The sequence below is a fragment of the Pelobates fuscus genome, chromosome 5 (genome assembly GCF_036172605.1).
Source record: "Pelobates fuscus isolate aPelFus1 chromosome 5, aPelFus1.pri, whole genome shotgun sequence".
In the NCBI taxonomy this organism is placed as follows: Eukaryota; Metazoa; Chordata; class Amphibia; order Anura; family Pelobatidae; genus Pelobates; species Pelobates fuscus.
The window spans coordinates 190,753,701-190,780,144 of record NC_086321.1 but is presented as its reverse complement, the minus strand read 5'-3'; the positions used below and the strand labels follow the sequence as shown (position 1 = coordinate 190,780,144).

At 41.5% G+C, this 26,444-nt stretch overlaps 1 protein-coding gene across 1 annotated transcript in view; it reads left to right on the top strand.

Moving 5' to 3' along the window:
• The window catches only part of SLC7A7 (solute carrier family 7 member 7), a 29,963-nt gene extending 8,050 nt beyond the window's left edge, over positions 1-21,913 (top strand). The window contains exons 2-10 of the mRNA XM_063454852.1: positions 842-1,381; positions 11,034-11,159; positions 12,300-12,444; positions 12,841-12,964; positions 13,532-13,635; positions 15,755-15,851; positions 16,207-16,356; positions 20,886-21,069; positions 21,262-21,913. Coding sequence (XP_063310922.1) covers positions 877-1,381; positions 11,034-11,159; positions 12,300-12,444; positions 12,841-12,964; positions 13,532-13,635; positions 15,755-15,851; positions 16,207-16,356; positions 20,886-21,069; positions 21,262-21,356 — 1,530 coding nt within the window. The 5' untranslated portion in view covers positions 842-876 and the 3' untranslated portion in view covers positions 21,357-21,913. The remainder of the gene's footprint in view (positions 1-841; positions 1,382-11,033; positions 11,160-12,299; positions 12,445-12,840; positions 12,965-13,531; positions 13,636-15,754; positions 15,852-16,206; positions 16,357-20,885; positions 21,070-21,261) is intronic.
• Positions 21,914-26,444: the final 4,531 nt, after the last annotated feature.

The following is a 26,444-nucleotide window of genomic DNA, read 5'->3' as shown; positions in this document are numbered from 1 at the left end:
ATTTAGAGTAAAAATTAGATTCATCCCTCATCTTAGTTGTAACCATGACCTTAATGCATACACTATTTTACATGCTCCCCCCCAACTCCATTGCTAAAAATATATACGGCATCCATGTAGAATAACTAACATAAGCCTCAATTTAATAAGCTTTCTCAACGATTTCAGTAAATTGTTTTCTAATGATATATCTACAATGGTGACTTCTGTAAATAAATCATTTGGAAAGTTTTTGTAACAGTATTGAATCATTTGGAAAGTTTATTAAATCGAGGCTATAGTAGGTAACAAATGCACTACTCAAATGGATCTCTGGACTTTGTACATCGGAGCATTGTCATTTACTCTGGGATATCATACGAGATACACAGATTTTATCTAGGGTTCATACAGCCTATAACAGATATCAGACAGAATATGCCGACAGTGAGCTTCACAATGAAAAGCATAAGGACACAGCAATAATGTAAGGCAGAAACATACAGTTCTGGAAATGATTACAGTTATTAATCACATGAAAAAAGGAAAAACATTTACATTTCATTTCAGTATAAGTTCAAACAATAGCCTCTGACTTCTTTTATTTAAAACGATTACACAATAACCACAGATCACAAGGGTTATTCACTAAAGTGTGAATCAACATGAATTTCAAGTCAATTTCAAATTTGAGGCCAATATAGTCAAACCTAAAACATTCTTCAAGTAAGGTATCTTTTCCATTTGGCTAATTTTGCCTAAAATGTGAAACTGACTTTAATTTCACTCTTGAGCTGAAACCTATGTTCACAGTGAAGTGGTGGAATAAATATTAATCTTCTTGCCTTCTGCTTTCTTCTAGCTGGACATGCTGTTCTCTCGCTGACACATTCTAACATGGCTAAATCCACCATCTACACTCCGGCTTGCACGGAGGAACCCACTCCCAATGGGAAAGAGCAATCCTTATCGGATACTGGCTCTCAGGAGTCCATGAAACTGAAGAAAGAAATCTCACTTCTAAATGGAGTGTGTCTTATAGTTGGGAACATGATTGGGTCTGGAATCTTTGTTTCACCCAAAGGAGTTTTGATATATAGTGCATCTTACGGCCTATCACTCGTGATTTGGGCAGTTGGTGGTGTCTTTTCTATCTTTGGTGCCTTATGTTATGCTGAGCTGGGTACCACCATCACCAAGTCCGGTGCGAGTTATGCCTACATCTTAGAAGCATTTGGCAGTTTTGTAGCCTTTATCAGACTTTGGACATCCCTTCTTATCATCGAACCAACCAGTCAAGCTGTCATTGCAATCACCTTCTCAAACTACATGGTGCAACCCATCTTTCCATCATGTGAATCCCCATATGCAGCTAACAGGCTTTTGGCAGCAGCCTGCATTGGTAAGAAAGCTGGGCTAATGTGGTGAGGGACCTAGCAAAAAAAAAGATGGGCAAAATCTGAAACATGAGGTGTTATAAGTAAGGGGCTTGTGGTATTAGTTTTCAAATCATGGTTCCGTCTGGTACACAAGTTAAATATGTTGTTATGCCATGATGGCATGAACACAGCATGAGAGTGTGCATACTCTTACATCACTGGATGAATGTCTGGTGCATCAAGGTTAAAAATTCTAGTGTTTATGCATGTATGGATGTTAGCATCAGTACCTGAAAGTGCTACGGAGTCTATGCACAGTATCTCACAAAAGTGAGTACACCCCTCACATTTTTGTAAATATTTTAGTATATATTTTTGTGTGACAACACTGAAGAAATTACACTCTGCTGCAATGCAAAGTAGTAAGTGTACAGCCTGTATAACAGTGTACATTTGCTGTCCCCTCAAAATAACTGAACACACAGCCATTAATGTCTAAACCGTTTGCAACAAAAGTGAGTACCTAAGTGGAAATGTCCAAATTGGGCCCAAAGTGTTAATATTTTGTGTGGCCACCATTATTTTCCAGCACTGTCTTAACCTTCATGGGCATGGAGTTCACCAGAGCTTCACAGGTTGCCACTGGAGTCCTCTTCCACTCCTCCATGACAATATCATGGAGCTGCTGGATGTTAGAGACCTTGCGCTCCCCCACCTTCCATTTGAGGATGCCCCACAGATGCTCAATAGGGTTTAGGTCTGGAGACATGCTTGGCCAGTCCGTCACCATTACCTTTAGCTTCTTTAGCAAGGCAGTGGTCATCTTGGAGGTGTGTTTGGGGTCGTTATCATGTTGGAATACTGCCCTGCAGCCCAGTCTCCGAAGGGAGGGGATCATGCTCTGCTTCAGTATGTCACAGTACATGTTGGCATTCCTGGTTCCCTCAATGAACTGTAGCTTCCCAGTGCCAGAAGCACTTATGCAGGCCCAGACCATGACAATCCCACCACCATGCTTGAGGTGTACTCCTCACCTGGTTGCCGCCCCACACGCTTGACACCATCTGAACCAAATAAGTTTGTCTTGGTCTCATCAGACCACAGGACATGGTTCCAGTAATCCATGTCCTTAGTCTGCTTGTCTTCAGCAAACTGTTTGCAGGCTTTCTAGGGCATCATCTTTAGAAGAGGCTTCCTTCTGGGACGACAGCCATGCAGACCAGTTTGATGCAGTGTGCGGTGGATAGTCTGAGCACTGATAGGCTGACCCCCACCCCTTCAACCTCTGCAGCAATGCTGGCAGCACTCATATGTCAATTTCCCAAAGACAACCTCTGGATATGACACTGAGCATGTGCACTCAACTCGACCATGGCGAGGCCTGTTCTGAGTGGAACCTGTCCTGTGAAACCGCTGTATGGTTTTGCCCACCGTGCTGCAGCTCAGTTTCAGGGTCTTGGCAATCTTTTTATACCCTAGCCATCTTAATGTAGAGCAAGAATTCTTTTTTTCAGATCCTCAGTGAGTTCTTTGCCAAGAGGTGCCATGTTTAACTTCCAGTGACCAGTATGAGAGAGTGTGAGAGCGATAACACCAAATTTAACACACCTGCTCCCCATTAACACCTGAGACCTTGTAACACTAACGAGTCACATGACACTGGGGAGGGAAAATGGCTAATTGGGCCCAATTTGGACATTTCCACTTAGGGGTGTACTCACTTTTGTTTAAAACGGTTTAGACATTAATGGCTGTGTGTTGAATTATTTTGAGGGGACAGCAAATTTACACTGTTATACAGGCTCTACACTTACTACTTTACATTGTAGCAGAGTGTCATTTCTTCAGTGTTGTCACATGAAAAGATATAATAAAATATTTACAAAAACGTGAGGGGTGTACTCAATTTTGTGAGATACTGTATATATTTGTTTATATTTTCCTCCTTCGCACAAGGAAAATGAAAATGTCACATTAATGATGACTTCTTAGCAAATCGATCTCAGTGTTTCTGACTTTATTAGGGTCTGGTAATATTTGTTTATGAAAACATTATTTTATCACAGTAAACAGATGTAAATCATTCTGTAGGGTTCATTCGTCCATTAACACATTGTGTTGAATTACAAACTGAAAAGGCTAAATCTAGCTGAAAATATCTGAATCAGTAAAACAGATCTCAATGTCAGTTATTAACTTATTTCAAAATAAGTCACATTGTGCAAATTCTGGTTGCCACGCTTCACTGGGCAGTAAATAAAGTCCTAGGTCAGCATTCATCATAAGAAATGGATAAGGTTGCCTTGCATAACTGGAGAATGCAAAGAAAGATAGCAAGATGGTTAAACATACAATGTGGTATTATTGTATCTCCTGGATTGATTAAATTGGCAGTGGAGTACAGTGCTTGGGTCAACCTAAGCAGCTCTGCTTTAAAACATGTTTTATGGCACAACCTCTGTCAATGTCACTGTGGATGATGGGTACTCGAGAGAAAGTGGCAGCAATGGCTAATTTATTCACTACCTAACTAGACAGTCTTCACAGTTAAAGGGGCACTATAGTCACCAGAACACCTACAGCTTATTGTATTTGTTCTGGTGAGTATAATCATCCCCTTCAGGCTTTTTGCAGTAAACAGTGTCTTTCCAGAGAAAATGCAGTGCTTACATTACAGCCCATGGATACCTAATTTGGCCACTCCTCATATGGCTACTAGAGGTGCTTCCTGGGGCAGTGCTGCACAATATGCAGCACTGCCATTCAGTGTCTCCACCCTCTGCATGTGAAAACATTGTGATTGGCTCAGAACATCACTTCTGATGATGTCAGCCAAGCAGGCAGGTCAGGGCCAGAACTAGCAGCTGCAAACTGGAATAAAGTTAATGTTTTGCTATATTTAGAGGGACAATGGGGGCTCAGGGTGGCTAGATGGTGGTTTTAACACTACAGGGTCAGGCATACATGTTTGTGTTCCTGACCCTATAGTGTTCCTTTAATGTATACCTTCCAACTATCCCACATTTAGCCGGATAATGCTGATTTTGGACCTTTGTTCCACTGCCCTAAGCCTTTTCTCTGGTTTTCCACTTCTGAAACCCGAGGACGCCAGAGAATTGTTTCCAGAAAGGCGTGAGGCCAATAGAAGGCACCTCTAACCATGCGAGAATGCTTTTACCAGTCGTGGTTGGAGGTCCACATGACAAGGGAACAGTGCTGCTTGAGTGCTCAAAGCACAGCTCCCGAACGTGAAGGAGACTTACTAGAAAGGTGTGAGCAGGTTATGCATGCCATGCTCATGCTGTACAAGTATTTGGACCGATTAATGGAGAAGCTAGAATTTCTCATAAGATATCAGTGGGTGGGGGATGGAGCTGCGGTACTGCAGACTAAGAAGGAAATAAAGAAAATGTAAGGTAAGCAAATGGTTAGTTTGAAGGTAGAAATTCCAAGCAACAGAATCACTACAATTTATGGTGGTGGTTCTTGAGGTGTCCCTTTAATATTAGCATGGATATGTTTATGCAAAAAGTAACCCATTACATTCTGCAATAATTAAAGTCCAGCAACAACAATTTGGTGGGGAGATATTTTATTATTTTGTATTTGTTTACTGTATTTTCATTTACTTTAGCAGCCCTGTTTAATTAAGATACACAGGCACTAAGACATCAAAGGCCTCACATGGAGGTGAGACTGGCCTAGTTCTGCTGTTAGCTTTCTGTTGAAAGCTGTGCAGTGTGTGGCACACATGATCACAATTAGTTATATTTGCAAAAGCCTGTGAATGCTTCTATGGGCCTACGTGTAGCTTCATATATGGTTGCCCATGGATAAAACTAATCATATCTATACATGTGCATAATGTTTCACAAGTCCTTTCATAGAAAACCTAGTAACAGACATGCAGTGGAGATGTGCATTTTGTTTTGTTCTGATTCCAATTCAGACTAATTCAACAATTCAGAAGCATCCCAAATTCTTTAGAAGATTAAACAAACCAAAAACGAACACATTTGAAACAAATCAAAACTAATTATTTCTCATGCAATGGTTTTCATAAGGATAGCAAATTAGGCACTTATGTACTAAGTGACTGAAACAGCAAAAAAAAAAAAGTGCTTTTTCTTAAAGGGACACTATGGTCACGAGAACAACTACAGCTTATTGTATTTGTTCTGTTGAGTATAATCATTCCCTGCAGGTATTTATATGTAAACACTGCCTTTTCAGAGAAAAAGCAGTGTTTACATTGCCATCTAGAGACACCTCCAGAGGCCACTTCCCAAAGCAGTGCTGCACATTATGCAGCACTGCCTTTCAGCATCTCCACGATATGCATGGAGATGCTGAACTTTCCTCATAGAAATGCATTTATTTAATGCATCTCTATGAGAAGGTGCTGATTGGCCAAGCCGGGATTTGGCGATGTCAACAAAAACAATGCATTCCATACATGTAGCACATACAATCTTTATATATACACATACACATATACTCATACACATATATGATTGCCATATCTAAGGGTTCTAAATTAGGAAGGGAGTTCCGTTTAGTAAATAGTTTTCTAGTGTTGTATACTTAAATATGGTAATCCCGCATATAGAATGTATGTGCTTCATGTGTGGGATATACATAGTATGTAAATACAATGTATCTACACATAATAACAAATGTGAAAGCTATCTTCTAAATAGCAGAAATATCAAAATAAGAAAGGCCATAAATTTGGTCTTTCAGCTGTGTAGTGGATAGCCAACTAAATTGGTACGCTAATGTGAAATCGCTATATTTAAGATTTTAAATTAGGGTGCTGTTAGCAGATAGCTCTTTATTTGGTATTCTTAAATATGACAATCCCACATAAGGATAGCAAATTAGGGAGCTATCACCTAAACAGCTGAATTTCGATTCCGAATTTTGCTTCAGTTCAGAAATGTATCTGAATTTTGTTTTGTTCCGAATAGATAACTTGGAGGACCCAAAATTAGAAAATGAATAAACTGAAATGAAATTAACCGAAACAAATTTTTCAGACGTGCACATCTCTAATGTGCGGCCGCAGCCATCATTTAGAGTAATATATCCGTATATGATTAAGTAATGTACAGCTTCTCTAGTGTTGAGATTATTCAAAGTGAAGGGCAACAAAAACATTGATTTTGAAAAAAATAAAATAAAATTGACAACAAAAACCCTAACTGATCTAAATCTATCCATACATTACATAGGTGGCGTAATGGTGTATGGAGGACCCATTAGAAAAGCAATGCAGACAGTTGTAATTTGGGACAGAAAGCCTCAGGATCATTAGTCACATGTTTCCTAAATCATGTGTGTTTTTCATGGGGAAGTGAAACAAGCTGTCGTTTTGGCTGCTACTCATTTCTGATGCTGCTACGTCTGGTTAAATTTTTTTAAACTGCACTTACTGTTTTTCTTCCTGCTTATGTTCTGCTTTCCTCTTCCTCTCTCTTTATACAGTAACCTCCTGCATATCTGACAGTGTCTTCCCCCATCTGATCCTTGGTTTTGGTCTGTGAGGGTGGAAGTGGGATATGAGGAAGCTCTGATGCTAGGTTGCTGACAACAGTGAGCTAGTCTCATGACTATGGTGTGGTAACACAGCGAAGTCAGCTGTTAGCATTAGAGAGCTTTGTACACTATCTTTAATATTGACTAACTCTAAATAAGGATAATGTTGTTATCAAATTATGTCACATTAACCCTCCTTAATCCTGTCACACTTGTCCCTCCTACCATACCACAATCTCCCTGTCACACTTCCTCATCAAACCATGTCATACTCCCTCTCTCTCTCTCTCTCTCTCTCTCTCTCTCACAGTGGGACCTCATGTTTGAGTTTTGCCTAAGGCTTCAAGTCTAAAGCCGCCTAGACTTTAACACATATATTCCTGCCCCCCTAAATATAGAAAAAAAAAAACCTTTATTCGAGTCTGCTGCCGGTGCTGGCTCTGTCCCTGATCTGCCTACTTTGCTAACATAAAAAGTGATTCTCTCAGCCAATCACAATGCTTTCCCATAGAAAAGCATTGTGATTGGCTGAGACTGCCAAGGAGGCTGATCAGGGGCAGAGCCAGCACAAGCCAAACACAGCCCTGGCCAATCAGCATCTCCTCATAGAGATACATTGAATCAATGCATCTCTATTAGGAAAGTTCAGTGTCTCCATGCAGAGCATAGAGACGTTGAACGGCAGTGTTGCATACTGTGCAGAACTGCTTTAGGAAACACATCTAGCCATCTTTATGGGAAATTTTTATACCCAGATCCCTGCTCCGTTTAGGTAATGCGGACGGATAGATTTTCTTTTCCATTTTATATAAAAAAAAGTTGGATTTTGAAATTAGTGGTGAGAGTGAACTCTAGTCTGCAGCTCAAGCTAGAGTTCACTCTCGTGAGATCCAGAGCGTTGCTCCATGCTCGTGAGACGAGGACCCGGAGGAGCTGCAGACTGAGCTCCCGGGTCCTCTCGCCCTCCCCTGCCAGCTGTCAGCAATGTGCCTGTGGGCCGAAGGGAGATCTCCCCTCCGGTCCATGAAGGCACATAGCAGGACCAGCGCTTGGATAGCACCGATGCTGCAGGGGAGGGCATCCGCCACTGGATTTAGGGCGGCCTGGGGGGCAATTGCCTCCCTGCCCCCCCGTCCCAGCCTGCCCTTGCAGGCTGCAGGACTACTAATGGGAACGGCGTTCCTGCTGTGAAAAAAGTGCAGGAATGCCGTTCCCAAGCGTTCCTGCAGGACTCGAGCCTTGATTTCATACATCGAGCCCTGATTTTAAGGTGGTTGAAAGATAAACTTCCGTGAAAAAAGTAAAATTTTTTGATTGTTTGTTAAAGGAACACTATAGTCACCTAAATTACTTTAGCTAAATAAAGCAGTTTTAGTGTATAGGTCATTCCCCTGCAATTTCACTGCTCAAATCACTGTCATTTAGGAGTTAAATCACTTTGTTTCTGTTTATGCAGCCCTAGCCACACCTCCCCTGGCTATGATTGACAGAGCCTGCATGAAAAAAAAAACTGGTTTCACTTTCAAACAGATGTAATTTACCTTAAATAATTGTATCTCAATCTCTAAATTGAACTTTAATCACATACAGGAGGCTCTTGCAGGGTCTAGCAAGGTATTAACATAGCAGGGGATAAGAAAATCTTAATTAAACAGAACTTGCAATAAAGAAAGCCTAAATAGGGCTCTCTTTACAGGAAGTGTTAAGGCTGTGTAAGTCACATGCAGGGAGGTGTGACTAGGGTTCATAAACAAAGGGATTTAACTCCTAAATGGCAGAGGATTGAGCAGTGAGGCTGCAGGGGCATGTTCTATACACCAAAACTGCTTCATTAAGCTAAAGTTGTTCAGGGGACTATAATGTCCCTTTAAGATATCCAAAAAATTTAAGGTACAGATTTAAAGGGGACTATTCTCTCAGATTCTAGTTTATACCAGCTTTCCTCCCGAGATGATTAATGGAAGGTTCGTATTGCATGGGTTAGTAAGGCTGCCCGAACAAGTTTTGTCAAGGATGGAATACCTAATCCTCAATCTCCTTTTTTTTTGGACAATATTTTGGAACTTATCCTTGGTCTTTTTTTTGACCATATGAAGTTTGAAAAAGAGGACTGTAAAAGATTGATCCAACTTAAAGGAATATTGCTTAGTATTGTCCACTCCCCCCTAGTCAGCATCCGGCTTTAGAATTTTAAGATTTAGGGAGCGCAGAGTGCCACTAGACAATGGCATGGGCGTAGGAACCCAAAAATCTGGGGGGGATAGCATTTTTACTCGCCGGGTATATTCTTATTCCGTAAACTAGGAGTTGTTTATCCCATTGTACAGCGCTACGGAATTTGCAGTCGCTATATAAATGATTAAATAATAACATTAAAGGGTCACTACAGGGAAGGGGTTTTACTTACCCAGATACAGCGCCGGGATCCTCCTGATTAGAACCACCCCTACCCTTCCCATGAATATTAGAACCACCCCTACCCCTTCCATGCACAAAAGAACCCCACCTACCCCTTCCACGCATATTAACCCCCAACCCCTTCCATGCATATTAGTACCCCCCTAACCCCTTCCATGCATATTAGTACCCCCCCTAACCCCTTCCATGCATATTAGAACCCACCCTACCCCTTCCATTTATATTAGTACTCCCCTAACCCCTTCCAATAATTTTTCTACCTCCCCCCTCCTCCCATCCATATTAGTAGCCCCCCAAACCCTTCCAATTATTTTTCTACCTACCCCTCTCCCCCTATCCTTATTAGTAGCCCCCCTCCCTCCCTTGTCACTTTTTTATCCCCCTCCCTCCCTTGTCACTTTCTTTCTCCCCCTCCCTCCCTCCCTTGTCACTTTCTTTCTCCCCCTCCCTCCCTTGTCACTCTTTACCCCCCTCCTTCCCTCCCTTGTCACTCTCTTTTTTATCCCCCTCCCTCCCTCCCTTGTCACTCTCTTTTTTATCCCCTTCCCTCCCTCCCTTGTCATTCTCTTTTTTATCCCCCTCCCTTGTCACTCTTTCTCCCCCTCCCTCCCTTGTCACTCTCTTTCCCCCCCTCCCTTGTCACTCTCTTTTTTTCTCCCCCCCTCCCTCCCTTGTCACTCTCTTTTTTCTCCCTCCCCCTCCCTCCCTTGTCACTCTATTTGTTCTTCCCCCCTCCCTGCCTCCCTACTCTCTTCCCCCACCTCCCTCCCTGTTTCTTCCCCCCTCCTACCTATGATGTAGCGTGGCCGAGCTCTGTATGGTCCGCGGGTACAGGGAGCTTTTGTTTCCTGTACCCGGCCGGACTAACAGGAAGTGCACACTCAGTGTGCACTTCCTGTTAGTCCGGCTGGGTACAGGAGACAGATGCTCCCTGTACCCGGCCGGACCATACAGCGCTCGGCCACGCTACAGTGAGGGAGTGACAGGAGGGAGCGCTGAGCGCTTCCCTCCTGTTAGTCCCTCTCCTCATGCTGCGCCCGGGCGGTGCGCCCTCATGGACGCACCAGCCCGGGCAAAACTGCAGCCGCCTGAGGCTCTCTACAGATCGCTCGGGCGGCTGCAGCATGAGGGGGACCAGCAGAGCTGGGGGGGATTTCCCCATAACCTGTCCCCCCCGCATGATTTGCTGGGGGGATGCGTCTCCCCCATCCCCCCGGTTCCTACGCCCATGGACAATGGTGCCACTGATTGGCTGAGTGTGGTCATCTCATGCTCTTAGCTAATCAGTGACTCCCAATTCACTAAACTGGCTTGGAAGGAAAGTTACCTTTTCCAAGACAGTTTAGTTAATAGGGAGTCACTGATTGGCTGAGAGCATCAGCTGAACGGTTTATCCCCATGAGATGTGGTTATCACAAACGCTTCCTGGTTCTGCTTCATGGATCACAAGCTAGGATAGTCACTGTATCAATAGGCAAAAAAGTAAATACTGTTTTAACGCATTATAAAAAAACTAATTCGCCATGTTTTGACCTAACCCCTAACCCCATTTATTCCTGTTTCACTGCTGACACTAGCCAAAGTACCTGCTCTTATTTATCCAAACATACACCATACCCTTGATGTATTTCTCTTTCCAATTTCTCCTCTACTGACATGTTTTTCTTCCCTGAGTTTTTGGAAAGTATTTTATTAATATTATTATTTTGTTATTATTAGGACTCCTCACGTTTGTGAACTGTGCATATGTGAAGTGGGGTACTCGTGTCCAGGATCTCTTCACATATGCCAAAGTGCTGGCTCTAATTGCTGTCATCATTGCAGGAATTGTGAAGATTTGTCAAGGTAAGATATGGCGTTGTAGCAGACATCGTTTTTGGCTTGTGCAACAAGTATAGGGTCTCCAACAGGCCTCAGTCCCAGATTAAGAATTAATACTAATACAGCCAAACCATCTCCAGCATTGCCTGCATTATATTAACCTCTTCAGGACCAGAATTTGCAAATCTTTTGGTTTGCATGACAGTCCTGGGATCATATTACTAAACCTGGTGGGGTTGATAGACAGTAAAGCATATTGCTAGGGGTGAGGGTTATGAGACATCCAAAATCTATGTTTCCACAAGACTGGTATGAAATATTCACATAGAGAGTGGTTAATACTCTGCCTTTCTCCCTGAGAAAAGATGGTATTAGCTGCTCAATTTTAGCTGTTATCTTTGTTTGTCTCATCAAAGTGGAGGCCAGGGGCACAGTGGCCTTGTGTAATCTACCACCTCAGTTGCTATATGCACTAGGAGTAAATAGAATGAGTTCTAATCAGATATCAGCAAAAATTCAAAAATCATATCTCATTCAGTATTGTATTGCAATATTATTAATAAGTTAATATATGTAGATATATGACATACCATGTTATGTACTAGTAGTGAGTGCATTAATTTATGGTGGGTGAAAGTTTTTTGACATTGGGAACAGAGAATAGAAAATGGAAAGCAAACAAGCAGAAGAAAGAAAAATATATCGAGAGTATGGCAACATGATTGATTGAGATATGTATGAAGCCTGTTTAACCTCTGTGGTCCTGAAGGACTAGTGTATTATTGTGATGTTTGATACAGGTGTGTTCACCTTTAATTTAATTATCTCTCATGTAGTGAGTTTTATAACTCACACATTCGCCAAAGTAGATATGGACTATCTTTTAGAGAAGTAAGTGATAACGCGAGGTTTATCTCAAAGAGTTACTGTGATATGCAATTAAATATGTTTAGGATTATTCAATAAACCAGGACTTGTTGGGAATTCACCAATGAGAATTGCCAATTTAAGTCCAGAATCAGTTTGACTATTGGGACCTAAAATGTCCCAACATCACATTCCATAAACTTTGAATGCTTTATATTCCTAGGTTCCTGTGTTCTCACTTCCTTTTTCAGGATCTAATTTGCTTTATTGCCCTCTCTCCTTCCCCACCTCCCACAGGTCACACACAGAATTTTGAAGACTCCTTTGCAGGCTCCTCTCCGGATGTTGGCAACATTGCGCTTGCTCTGTACTCAGCTCTCTTTTCATACTCAGGATGGGACACCCTCAATTTTGTCACAGAAGAGATAAAAAATCCAGAGAGGTAATAACTGGTAGTTGAACCATAAAGTTGAACACAGTTGGAGGATAGGGAAGGAGACTTTAAAAACGTTTGAAAGATTTTATGGGAGTGGACACAAGAGCAAGTAAAAGTGAGGAAAAAACCTTTCAGAGGGCGAGGAGATGACTCATCGAGAATAAATTGAGATAAAAACAGAAGCTGGGCAGATCTGGTCAAGGTTAGGCTAAGAGGTAGATTAGATACAGAGCAAAATGCAGCTAGTGGTTAAGAATAGCATGGAATGATAAGATACAAGAAAAAGACATTGAGAAGGCAAATATGCATATAGAGGCTAGGATAGGAACTTATAAGGAAAGAGATTGAGCAAATAAAACTATTTTCTATTTGTGGTAGAATATGTCCTTCTATCTGTTTTAGGAACCTGCCTCTGGCCATCGGGATTTCCATGCCCATTGTGACCGTAATATACATTCTGACCAATGTGGCTTATTATACGGTGCTGGATATGCGGGCCATTCTGGGTAGTGATGCTGTTGCCGTGGTAAGACACCTGTAAGCAAACATATTGTCTGGTTTGCTTTCTGATTATGTCTGGGAAATGTAGTAACTAAACAGGTATTTTAGTAGCTGACATACATTACTTCATGAAAAAATGTGTACATCAATGGACTTCTATCACTTAAGTACTTTGGGATAGGGCTACCACAAACCCAATCCATGATGTAAGTAGGCACTGAATAAATTAAGATTAAGGATCACTGCATAGAATCAAGAGCAAGTAATGGGATTAGGAGAATGGATGAATGAAAATGCAGGGGAAAATAGAAATAGGATATGATACTGTAACAGAAACTCAATGGCCTCAATTTAATTTATTTCAAACCACATCAGAAATGTTACCATTTAGTTAGAATTTAAAAAAATATATATTTATCTACAAAGTCACTATTAAATACTTTGGGAATTTGTGTAGATAGATCATTTGAAAAAGTATTTTTTTTTTTTAACAAATTGTAATAACGTCTTATGCTTATTCAAACCAATTAAACTGAGGCCAATTTTTGTATCATTTACTATGTTTGCTCTTAATATCCCTTTTTTTCATCAGACCTTTGCTGATCAGATTTTTGGAATATTTAACTGGACAATTCCGCTTGCTGTCGCTCTCTCTTGTTTTGGAGGCCTAAATGCATCGATCCTCGCTGCATCCAGGTAAAAAAAAAAATCATCAGCAACTCTCATGAGAGACAGCAATTGCTAAATGCCTATCTGGGGTTAATGATATTGTGGACAACCGCCTGGGGCAGTTATAATATCGAAAGTGCCAAATGGACATGCTTGGATGGAGTTTTATGTACTTTGCCACTAGATTACCTTGTTTCAATTTACCAACTATTTTATCCTTTTTTAATGAACATTCCTTTTATATATATATTCCTATAGCATTTTTATGTTCCATTTTTTCTTCATTACCTTCATTATAATTATTATTCATTACCTTCATTATAGGTTACAGGTGGTTATTACAGGTGGTAAAATAATATTATCGCTACATCTTCACACTCACAGTGAAAGAGAGTATTTATGTTGCAGTTACGAAGCAACATAGCCAGTTATCGCAAATAATTCACTTCACAACCATAATTAAGGGGTTCTGATCAGAAAGGCATTCAAGGAGGGACAGATTGCATCCCTTATGACGGGGTCCCTCCTTCTAACCTGGGTTTCCAAATATCAAGAAATTAATTGGAAGGGTTTATTGACCATCTCAGGAATGGGAGATGAAGTGCCACTTGGAAAAAAAAAAATATTTAACCTTGTTTGTATTTTTATTTTGTGTACCTTCCACCTCGTCATTGTGGAAGATAACCAGCAAACAGGAATGTGAGGAAGAAACATGGCTCAGATTTGATACCACTGGCAATAAAAGCCTTTCTGCTTGCAGCTGCTAAAATAAGCAATACAGCTCTCTATCTCTTTCAGTGACTAACCTGGTCACTATCTAAAAAATGCCTAGCAATGCACAATCTTAGGTTAGGGAGATAAGGTCCAGTAACAACCTACTTCAGGAATAAACAGTGTTCCACTTGGGATTCACCTATGAACAGTGCCAGATACAATGCATTAAACCTGCCTCTACTTGATTACTACTACATTTTAAGCAAGTACTGTCTGTGGCCAATCATACCGTAAATAACAGTGAAACAGCACCTATGAAATATTTTTTCCCAATTTTATCCCAATGGGAAGCAGAGGGTATGCACCTGTTTAGTATTTTTGTGACTGCAATAGGGTTGAGATCAGAAAACAGAGAAAGTCCAAGCCACCATGCCCATGGAGGGACTGGGGGAATGAGACACATGTAATGGCACAAAGCGACACGCAGAGGGAGGGGCTGGGAGACACAAAGAGACACAGAAGAGCTTTGGGGACAAACAGACACACAGGAGGGCTGGGGGAACAGGCAGGCATACACATACAGATGGTATAGGGGGCACAAAGAGACATATAGAGGGACTGATGGGGGACAAAGAGACACACAGATCGGCTGGGGAAGGGGGCGGGGAAACAGACACATAATGTCCAGGGAAAAAGAGACACAAAGGGGTTTGGGAAGAAACAGATGCATAAAGTGGCAGGGGATGTAAGAGGCCTGCAAGCCAGCCACACCAGTGTACATTTTGTATCCTTAGTACGATGGGCCTCACTGGAATACATATGTTTGTTGACCAAGATATTTCACAACCATACACAGGCATAGGCTTGTAAACAATGATTCATCATCAAATGATTCACCCCACTATTACATGCCACTAGTGTACTACTTAAAAAAGTACTTTGCCTCCCGCAGTCCCTCTAATTTTATGAATGGACTCTTAACTCTTCACTATAATATATCTTCCAACACTACTGGATAATCATTATTGGGGCATGGACATTGATTTTCTTCATTGAGATTGATAAAGACATAATATTAGATATAATGAAGCCATAGGAGTGCACAGTCATTCCCCCTAAAAATATAATATAATATAATGTTCTAAGTGAACAGCATCCATTCTGTATCATTTTATTCAGAGCAGGATTGACCATGAGACAAAATTAGTTGTCCGTGTAGCGCCCAGGGGTTTGACATGGTCCCTGAACCAAAGCATGACATCATCATACATTTAAATATATAAAAATGAAATGTACTATGACATGCTAAATTATGCCACTGTTTTCTTTTTTGGGGGGGGGGGGGGGGGAATTAAACAGCGCTGCAGAATTTGTTAGTGCTTTATAATAATAAATAATAAAACCAATAAGTAAATGTTTCTATTGATTCCAGGCTGTTCTTTGTTGGCTCTCGGGAGGGCCACCTTCCTGATGCACTAAGTATGATCCACGTGGAAAGATTTACTCCAATTCCTGCACTGTTGTTTAATGTGAGTATGTGAAATGGAACTTTCTGCTAGATTGATTTACATATTTATCACTAATATCACTTCAGTTTATTGATCATTTAAATTTACTGATGCATTACCTTGCCATTTAAAAAATATGTAACTCATTGACTCATTCTGAGTGATAGCACAACTAGCAGCATTTTAATAATATTGTTATGAATGATGAGCATCTGCTAAGCCCCTTAAGATAATAATGGAACCCTTATATTTTCTGACTTGAATCTTTTGACACAACAGGTTGACTGTGCCATCACACCAATATTATCTGAAGACATCACAAAGTGATTAGATTAGAAAATAAAATAATAGCACTTGGTATTTGTCTCATCCTTAGGGAGCCATGGCTTTGGTATATCTGTGTGTTGAAGACATCTTCCAGCTCATTAATTATTACAGCTTCAGTTACTGGCTGTTTGTGGGCTTGTCTATCGCTGGGCAGTTATATTTAAGGTGGAAGGAGCCAGACAGACCAAGACCTCTCAAAGTGAGTACTCAACTGAATATTACAATGAACACACAGTTCCAACTTTATATCACCTGAACATTCTCTATCTATATGATATTACATGTTGATACCAATTCGGGACTTTGGCAATTCGGCACTTCAACACTTCGGAACTTCGGCACTTCGGAACTTCGGCACTTTGGCAGTTCGACACTTCGTAAATTCAGCAACTTAGGAACTTCGGCATTTCAGCACTTCGGAACTTCGGCACTTCAACACTTCGGAATTTCGGGACTTCTATTGCAGCCGCTTAGTAGTTAACTTCCTAATTCCCACGGTATTAGGGAGTTATCTACCAAAAGGCAGAAAGACCTAAATTGGTCTTTCAGACAAATTTACTAATACTAAGTAAAAATTACTTAGTATTAGTAAATTTTGCCCCTACTTGCTATACTGCGAGTAGGGGCATGTCTAGTAAACAGTGAGCAGCCTGTGGCTGCTCACTATTTAAAAAAAAAAAAAAAAAGCCCCCCCAGCAGGTGGGGGCCCTTAAGTAAAATGAAGGGGGGGAATCTATTGTCCTCCCCCCCGGCCCCCACCCCTGAGCGGTGGGTGGGGGCCCTAAATTGGTATAAGGGGGGGGATCTAATGTCCTCCCCCTGTCCCCCACCCTTGAGCGGCCCGGTGGGGGCCCTAAATACTAATAAGGGGGGGACCTAATGTCCTCCCCCCTGGCCCCCACCCCATAGCGGCAGGTGGGGGCCATGAATACTAATAAGGGGGGACCTAATGTCCTCCCCCCCTGGCCCCCACCCCTGAGCGGTGGGTGGGGGCCCTAAATACTAATAAGGGGGGGACCTAAGGTCCTCCCCTCTGGCCCCCACCCGCCGCTCAGGGGTGGGGGCCCTAAATACCAATGGGGGACCTATTGTCCTCCCCCCGGCCCCCACCTCTGAGTGGCAGGTGGGGGCCCTAAAAAAAATGTCCCCCCAGGTGACTAGGGGTCCCCAAACCCCTAGTCACCCCCTCCCCCCCCCAAAAAAAGGATCCCCCTACCTACCCCCCTCACCCTAAAAATAATGAGGGGGGGGACCTTTAACTAAGAACCTGTAAAAAAAATAAAAAAAATAACTTACCATTCAATGTTTTCTTTCTTCTAAAATCTTCTTTTTTCAGCCCCCAAAAAGGCAAAATAAAAAACATAATAACCGACGCAATAAAAAAAAATAAAAAAAACAAGCGAACATGACTCATAACTCTCTGATTGGTTACTTAATCCACCAATCAGAGAGTTATGAGTCAAATTACACAGCGTGGGAAAATTCCAAAGAACTTTCCCACGCTGTGTAAAATGACACAGAGCACTCTGATTGGTGGATTTCAAACCAACCAATCAGAGTGCTGTGACAGGTAAATGTAGAGACTTACCTGTCAGTCTCTTCATTTACCTGTCAGAGCACTCTGATTGGATGGCTTAAACCCACCAATCAGAGTGCTCTGAGCCTAATGGCAGGGCGGGGCAAGGCTTTATAAGTGCATCGGTTATTATGTTTTTTTATTTGGCCTTTTTTTCTGCCTAACAATATGAAAAACGTCAGTTGCATTTAAACCTGCTTAGGCGGGGTTACTATGGTAACAAAAGTAAATAAAGAAGAGTAATTGTAATATACCAATCATAATAAGTAATTACTTTTTTAGCTGTGAAGCATAGGTACAAAGAAACTATCTGGTTACATAGAAGCCAGTTTTGCAACACTCAAGTGTTCAAATGAATGCCGGCAAACTGCTATATAAAGCGAACACAAAGACACAGACCTCATCCATTGAAAAAGCCGCCGAATCGGAGAAACGCGTCTGGAGAGGTCTGACTCCCATTGATATCAGCCATCACCTGGATTACAAAGAGGACTGTTATTTGACATATATATTTTTTCAGCATTATACATCTTTGCTGACTCGGGACGCCGAGCATCCAAATAAGGTCTGGACTCTATTTTTTATATGGCTGTTTTTTAGTTATTCGTCATAGCCATATTATTTATTGACATATTATCTACAGCCTTTTTTATTGTTTTTCTTATATTATTATATGCAAAAGTTATTGTTTCTTTTCTTTTATATATTTGTCTGCATTTTATGAATAAATTAATTTTTACTCAATTTGAGTGTATGAGTAAGGTCAGTTCCATGACCTATTAAGAGAGAAGGGTTTATTTTATTTTATTTATGCATTTGCCTTTTATCATATAGGTTGTTAGGTTTCCTATCTATTTACCCTAATCTCATCTATTTCTATTGAATCAGCGCTCCACTACATACACTTTTTCCTAAATGTAGAGACTTACCTGTCAGTCTCTTCATTTACCTGTCAGAGCACTCTGATTGGATGGCTTAAACACACCAATCAGAGTGCTCTGAGCCTAATGGCAGGGCGGGGCAAGGCTTTATAAGTGCATCGGTTATTATGGTTTTTTTATTTGGCCTTTTTTGGGGCTGAAAAAAGAATATTTTAGAAGAAAGAAAGCATTGAATGGTAAGTTATTTTATTTTATTTTTTTTACAGGTTCTAAGTTAAAGATTATTATTTTTAGGGTGAGGGGGGTAGGTAGGGGGATCATTTTTTTGGGGGGGGGAAGGGGGTGACTAGTTGTTTGGGGACCCCTAGTCACCTGTGGGGGGACGGGACATTTTTTTAGGGCCCCCACCTGCCGCTCAGGGGTGGGGGCGGGGGGAGGACAATAGGTCCCCCCTATTCGTATTTAGGGCCCCCACCCACCGCACAGGGGTGGGGGCCAGGGGGGGGGGACATTAGGTCCCCCCTTATTAATATTTAGGGCCCCCACCCACCGCTCAGGAGGGAGGACATTAGGTCCCCCCCCTTATTTTACTGTAGGGCCCCCACCCACCGCTCAGGGGTGGGGGCCAGGGGGAGGTCATTAGGTGTCCCCCCCCCTTATTAGTATTTAGGGCCCCCACCCACCGCTCAGGGGTGGGGGTCAGGGGGGAGGACATTAGGTCCCCCCCTTATTTTACTGTAGGGCCCCCACCCACCGCCCAGGGGTGGGGGCCGGGGGGAGGACATTAGGTCCGCCCCCTTGAGCTCAGGGGTGGGGGCCAGGGGGGAGGACCTTAGGTCTGTCCCCCCCTTATTTTACTGTAGGGCCCCCACCTACCGCTCAGGGGTGGGGGCCAGGGGGGAGGACATTAGGTCCGTCCCCCCCTTATTTTACTGTAGGGCCCCCACCCACCGCTCAGGGGTGGGGGCCAGGGGGGAGGACATTAGGTCCCCCCCCTTATTTTAATTTAGGGCCCCCACCCACCGCCACAGGCTGCTCACTGTTTAATAGACATGCCCCTACTCGCGGTATAGCGAGTAGGGGCATAATTTACTAATACTAAGTAATCTTTACTTAGTATTAGTAAATTTGGCTGAAAGACCAATTTAGGTCTTTCAGCCTTTTAGTAGATAGCTCTCTAATACCGTGGGAATTAGGGAGTTATCTACTTATTCATTCCTGTCATTACACTGACTGGCCAAGTAACTTACATTTTATATGAATGTATGTTACTTGATTGTTGTAAGTGTTGCAAATGCTTACAGCTGAATCCTGGCTATGTTTGTATACTTTTTATTTAAAATTGTATACAATGTAACATTCTTCTTCTTTCACTGGATAAGTATATTAGTACTTAGGCAATACTGTGCTTCGGCAACACTGACACTTCGGCAACTTCGGAAGTTCGGCACTTCAGCACTTCGACACTTCGGAAATTCAGTAATTTCGGAACTTCGGGACCTTGGCAATTTGGCACTTCAGCAATTTGGACATTCGGAAGTACCCGAATGTCCAAATTGACCGAAATTCATCCGAATTCATATTCGGACCGAAACGAATTGCACATGTCTATTGTCTGTGCTCTTTTCTAAGCTTTTGTTTTTGAGACTTCTTTACATGTCCATCTAAGAACCAGGTTTTATTTCCTCACTGGCCATACATAACCTGCAGTCCCCATGTCACCATAACCACACTTACAAATGCAAACTTAGGTAAAATGAAAAGACAAATGACTGTAGGTGTTTAATGCTTAGCCAAGCAAAATGTCTTTGAAGAAGTGCACAAAATCCTCTGAATGTGAAGGATACATACTCTGCTGAATATTTTGCATGAAAGTTGATTTTTTTTCTTTTTAAAAAACAAAAATCTTATAAATACTGGGGATGTAAAAATTGTCAGCACAGTGGACACGTAATTATTGACTTTGTACTTCTGTTTAATGTTACGGGTATGAGTAGCATCCTCAGTATTCATGTTAACTCATAAGAACATTGATCTTCTCAGGATTTCCATCAGCCTTTTAGCTGTGATACTCCATTAATTAACTCCAAGTCCACAACTCCATATAATTTATATTTTATCCTCTTCTTGTCGCTGCCTCTACATTTTCAAGGTTCCTCCATTCAATCATTCTACCTTTGGACCTTGGTTCTTTCTTGTTTGCCGAACACTTATTTCTACTAGGTTCAATTTTGGTATCTGTATCACAGTTTATTTTTTTTTCCATTACAGCTCAGCCTGGTATTTCCAGTTGTATTCTGTCTATGCACTGTGTTTCTGGTAGCAGTGCCCCTGTACAGTGATTTAATAAATTCATTAATTGGAGTGGCCATTGCTCTTTCTGGAGTTCCAGTCTATTTCTTTATCGTACGTGTTCCAGAGAAGAAAAAACCAAACTGGTTACGGCGAATGGCAGGTATGTCTATGTTACGGTCATGTTATGTAGTAGATGGGTGTGTGTTTATGTGCAATACTGTAAGCATCAGGACAGGTATAGTATGTGACACACAGTGTAGTCTACAGTAGATGTAGGCTGTTGGTTAGGTGTAGTTGGTGCCATGCAGTCCAATCGGTTTGCTTTGCTCAGTTTCTGCACTTTCTCTTTCAGCTTCGGTGACATACTATACTCAGGTCATGTGCTTCTCTGTCATTACTGAGATGGATATAGAAAAAGAAGAAAAACAGTTGTCTAAATCTGACTGACACACTTCCTCCTCTGTGTAACTGATGGACATTCTGAAGCTTCATGCAGCACATAATTTATTTCCAAAACTATGCAAGTGACCGGAATTTTACCAGTAGACCTTTCATTGCAGAGTAGCTGCCGGCAGTGCTCTTGGTGGAGCTGTGTTCAAAATAATTTATCTTCAACAGGGACATAATTAATTATTGTGAGACCTTTCTTTCCCCTTCAGACAAGATGCCAATTATGTTATCTTTAGGACATTCCGTAAGTATTTGCAGATTAATACATTGTTGGCTCCGTAGATTTTATTTTTGAAGTGACACATCTGGATCTTCATTTTCTGCACCAGATTGCCTTATTTCTTCACGTATCAGAAAACCACGAGCAGGCACGAATGGCGATCTTTTTAACAAGGACATAGAGATAAAGGCAATGATGGCTGATGCATACAACATTGTTTTATAAACAATAAATATTGATGCCACATGTTCCTTCACTGTTTAAAAGTCCAGTCTAATTTATATATGCTTTACCTACTCAGTCCTTTTAGGATAATAAACGGAGCGCTCACTAAGGCTGTGCATTTCTTTGATCTGCAAGACAGCGTGGCCACAAGAAATCATTTTCTTCTGTAATTAGTCAAATATATACCTCAAATATTTGCTGTTTTTCATATAACTTTGTCTCTGTCATTTCATTCCACCTTCCGATTGTTTTTGCTTACCTGTTAAAACTCTTCATTCAGTGGGCAGTGTTCAGTTCCAAATATATAAGAACTTTTATTCAAATACCAGAGTAAACACGGTCTGGAGCACAAATAATATAACAATAATAGTCTTTAATGCAATGTGTGTGTATATATATATATATATATAATAAAATTACAGTATAGTGGCTAAATGCCATAAGATTAGTCTTGAGAGGTAACTTCTCAAGTATTCACATTTTGAGCATTAATGTAATTTACGGATACTCAGTCCAACTCAAAGGATAAATTCAGCCATTGCTTTTGCAGCTTTTGGCAGAGGCAACTTCAGCTCAATACTAGTTCACTCAAGCCAAGCTGATTAATAGCTTGAATCAGTGGTCTAACTAGAAACCACGGGGCCCCCCCCTCTTACATCTCACCCCCCAGCTACTCCATGTGTCTCATTCATGCCCCACAGGGTTAGTGTGGCATGGTTGGGGGGTTGAGTATGACAGAATTGGAGCAGTTAATGAGATAGGATGAGTGTGACTGAATGATGGAGAAAGAGTGTGACAGAATTGGTGGGGTGAGTGTGAAAGTCCGAGAGAAGGTGAGTGAAATGGGGTGAATATGGCAGAGCGATGGGAGGTGAGTATGGCATAGCTGAGTGACAGGATTGGTGAAGTTATTGTGAGTGTGGCAGGGTGGTGACAGTGTGTGTGGTGGGGTGACAGTTACATAGACACACCCGTGCATACACGGACACACATGCTGATACACAAACACACATAAACACACACAAATATACATATATAAACACAGACACATGCAGATACACAAACTTAAGGACAAACATTCAAATACACAGAATGACACTCATACAGATACAAAACAGTGACACACATACAGATACACACTGACGTATAGATATGCAGACAGATACACATGCAAACAGATACACATACACACACACATTAGTCACCCTCCTGTTTCCTACCTTTAAGATGCAGGAGGGTGACTTCCCTGGGGTCCAGTGGTGGCTCAGGCTGATGGGAGTGAGAGTTCCCACTCTGATTCCCTCCTCTCCTTCCTCTGCGCGGACTTTGTGTAAGCTGGGAGGAGTGGCCGGGGCAGTCAGTCTGACATCATCACAGGGGGCCCGGTCGCGCTACAAACAGCATGGGCCACGCAATGGGCCCCTGAATGTGCAACCCTGGCGGTTCTACCGCGCGGGCCGGAACACAAGGCATCATGCACCTGGTCGCAGGGCTTCACAGGGCGGCTGTGCTCCCTAAAGTGGCGGGCCAAGTCGCAGCTGCGACCACGGTAGTTCCACCACTGGCTTGAATCCCTGTGGACACAACTCATGGAACTCAGAAAATAATGAAAATAATTGTGGATAGCCTGGTAAATATAGCTTGGCTATCCTAGCATTTAGAAACAATTTACCATTTTTTAACCCCTTAAGGACCAAACTCTGAAATAAAAGGGAATCATGACATGTCACACATGTCATGTGTCCTTAAGGGGTTAATAAAGTGCGTTTTCTTTCTGTGCATTAATATTAGTGTTGGTTTGTAAGGTAACATTATGTTATGTTGACTCCCTCTGCAATTACAAATTGAATTAAAGTTAATGAACATAAACAGAAGGTTTTGGGTTGGGAAACATGGTCATCATATAGTGCATACCTACAAGATATACTTCTAAATAAGACAATTATACTGACAAAAATATATGAGCACACTAAAGTTCTGTGTTATTTACAGGTTTCAGTGCAAAATTGTTATCAGTTACAAATATGTTATATGGTAGTTTGAATTATCATGTGCTATTGTAATAATTTATCATTGTATCTTTCTGTCCTGCTGGTGTTTTTACTTAAAGTGTTTTTACTTTTTACTTTTATAAATTAACCTTGTTTACACTCCCCTGCCTGTCAATCAGCTGAGCTAAGCAACCTATTACTTCCTGGTTGTTTAGCTCTTTGGAGGTGATCTCAAGAGTCACGAATTTGCCAAGAGCACCTGTCTTGCAAATACTTTTATTGGGATGCTGCATTAAAGTATCAAATTTGGAAAGGGGCAGGGTCAAGCACACCCAGTTTCTTGCACTATGCCACTATCCATTTTGGGGAAGACAAAAGTAAGCGGCAAGCTATGTGAAAATCTTAAATGTTCTGTAACATTTAAATGTTTTATAAAGAGGATTGTCGATAAAATGCACTCAATATTGAGCAGTGTTAATTTCGTCGACTAACAAATTTCATCAGATTTAATGGACTAAAATTTTGGAGATTTAGTCGACTAAAGTAATTCAGATGACTAAAACACAACTAAAATGTATTTTTAGTCAAAAGACTATGAATAAAACCATATTGCAATTAGCCACTAAATTAACACTGGTGGGTAAGACACATGGGGGACTGAGGGACCGAGACTCATAGGGGATTGAGACACATGGGGGGCTGAGAATAGGAGACACATGGAGAGACTGGGAGGCACTTAGGGAGGATACATTGAGGCTGGGAAAAGAGACATGTGAGGGAGATGATATGCATGGAGGGGCTGGGGGGAAACAAAGCAACATAGGGGTTTGGGGAGAAAGAGACAAGGCGCTGGCGAAAAAGAGACACAGGTGGGTTAGGGAGGGGGCACAAAGGGGCGGAGACACCCAGAGGTGCTGGGAGACACAAAGAGGCTGGGGAAGGGGCAAAAGAGGCAGATAGAGGCTGTAACTAAACTTATTCGCTTTTAGTCGTGTCGACTAAAATCTACTGGAGATTTAGTCGACTAAAACAAAAAGAATTCAGAGGACTAAAATATGACTAAAACTAAAATGGTTCTTTAGTCAAAAGACTATGACTAAAACTACATTGATATTTGCCATAAGAATTAACACAGATATTGAGTGAAATTGTTGACCCCTTCAATTTATGGTTAGGCTAGATGCTTTATAGGTGTGAGTACTGATGTTTTGTCTATCAAGAAAATTTTTCATTTATTCATTCATTCACTGTGAATTCACTTGAGAAAAATCAGTGTTTATTGTTAAAGGGGCTGAATTTATTTTTGAAACATTAAACCTTCATCTGAGAGAGAGTTTTGATGCGTACTGCTTATGCATAATCAGGGACGAACTGGCCCAATGGGATATGGGGAAAGAAATTTCCTGGTGGGCTGCGGCACCTGGTGGCTGCTCTTCAGTAATCGCAGCCACTGGCCCATTTAAGGTGCCACGGAGTGGTGGGTCCAGTGGCACACTCTGAGGGGGGCGGCTGCGTTCAATAGTTACCTTGCGGCCGGCAGCCACTACTCCTGTAAAGCATGGTGGTGCTGCCGGTCCGGGTGGCTGCCTAGCTGGTCCGGTGGCACACACCAATACTGACAACCGTGCAGCTGTCCGATACCACAGGAGGACTGAGGGAGGGGGAAAAGCTGACTTTGATCTTGATAAAGACCTGCGGGTCCTTACACACAGATAAAACTTTTTTCATCAAGTCCTTTGGAGTGCTCTGATTTATTATTTCCTGCATATCTACGCTCTGCAGCACCGAGGCATTTTTTGAAGAGATAATCATTAAAGGTAGAGTGCCAGATTTCGAATTTGTTAATATACATTTATATATGCATAATACACGCAGAAATGTCATTAATATGTAACATATATGTAATGAGCAGATATTGACACAGTCTTGTTGATAGGTGCATACTCCAGTACAATAACATATTCAAAGTGAACAGCACACTCATAGGACTTAAAAATAAACAGATAACTTCATTTTTTACAGGTGAGTAACAGCATACATTCACCATTTCAGTCCCATTACCAAACTTTCCTTAATATGTCGAGGTAGTTGGACTGAAACATTGATTATATGCAAATGTACGTCTGCCTAAAATAAAGTCGCTCTTTTGTTTATTTTGAAGCACTATGAGTGCTTTCTTTCGTTTGAGTAATAGTTTTCAATTTTAAGTTCTCTTTTCCACTTCTATACCAGTACACTATGCTGGTGCAATGCATTATTGAGCTGGTATGGAATTTTTTCCAGGGCTGCTTTTAGTTCTCAGTCCAGCCCTGTGCATAATCTGCGGCTTTCCTGGTATAACGGACATGAGAGTGTTGTGGTTGTTGTCAGTTTATAGAGCTGTTCTAATCATCCTATGTGGTTATTAAAACAGCAGTTTGCATGCCTATTAGCATAACAGATTATGGGATAAGAGGAGTCCCTACACATCAGAATGAGATGCTCATGATTGGAGTGATGATCCTGGTGTAGTAGACATCTAATAGTAGATAATATATATATGCAAGACTAAAAGAACAAAATAGGTCAATTGGTGGAGTATAGTTCTATTCCAGGATAGGAATGAGTGCTTAGTGCCACATACATTAGATGGAGCTTCACACCAGCTCA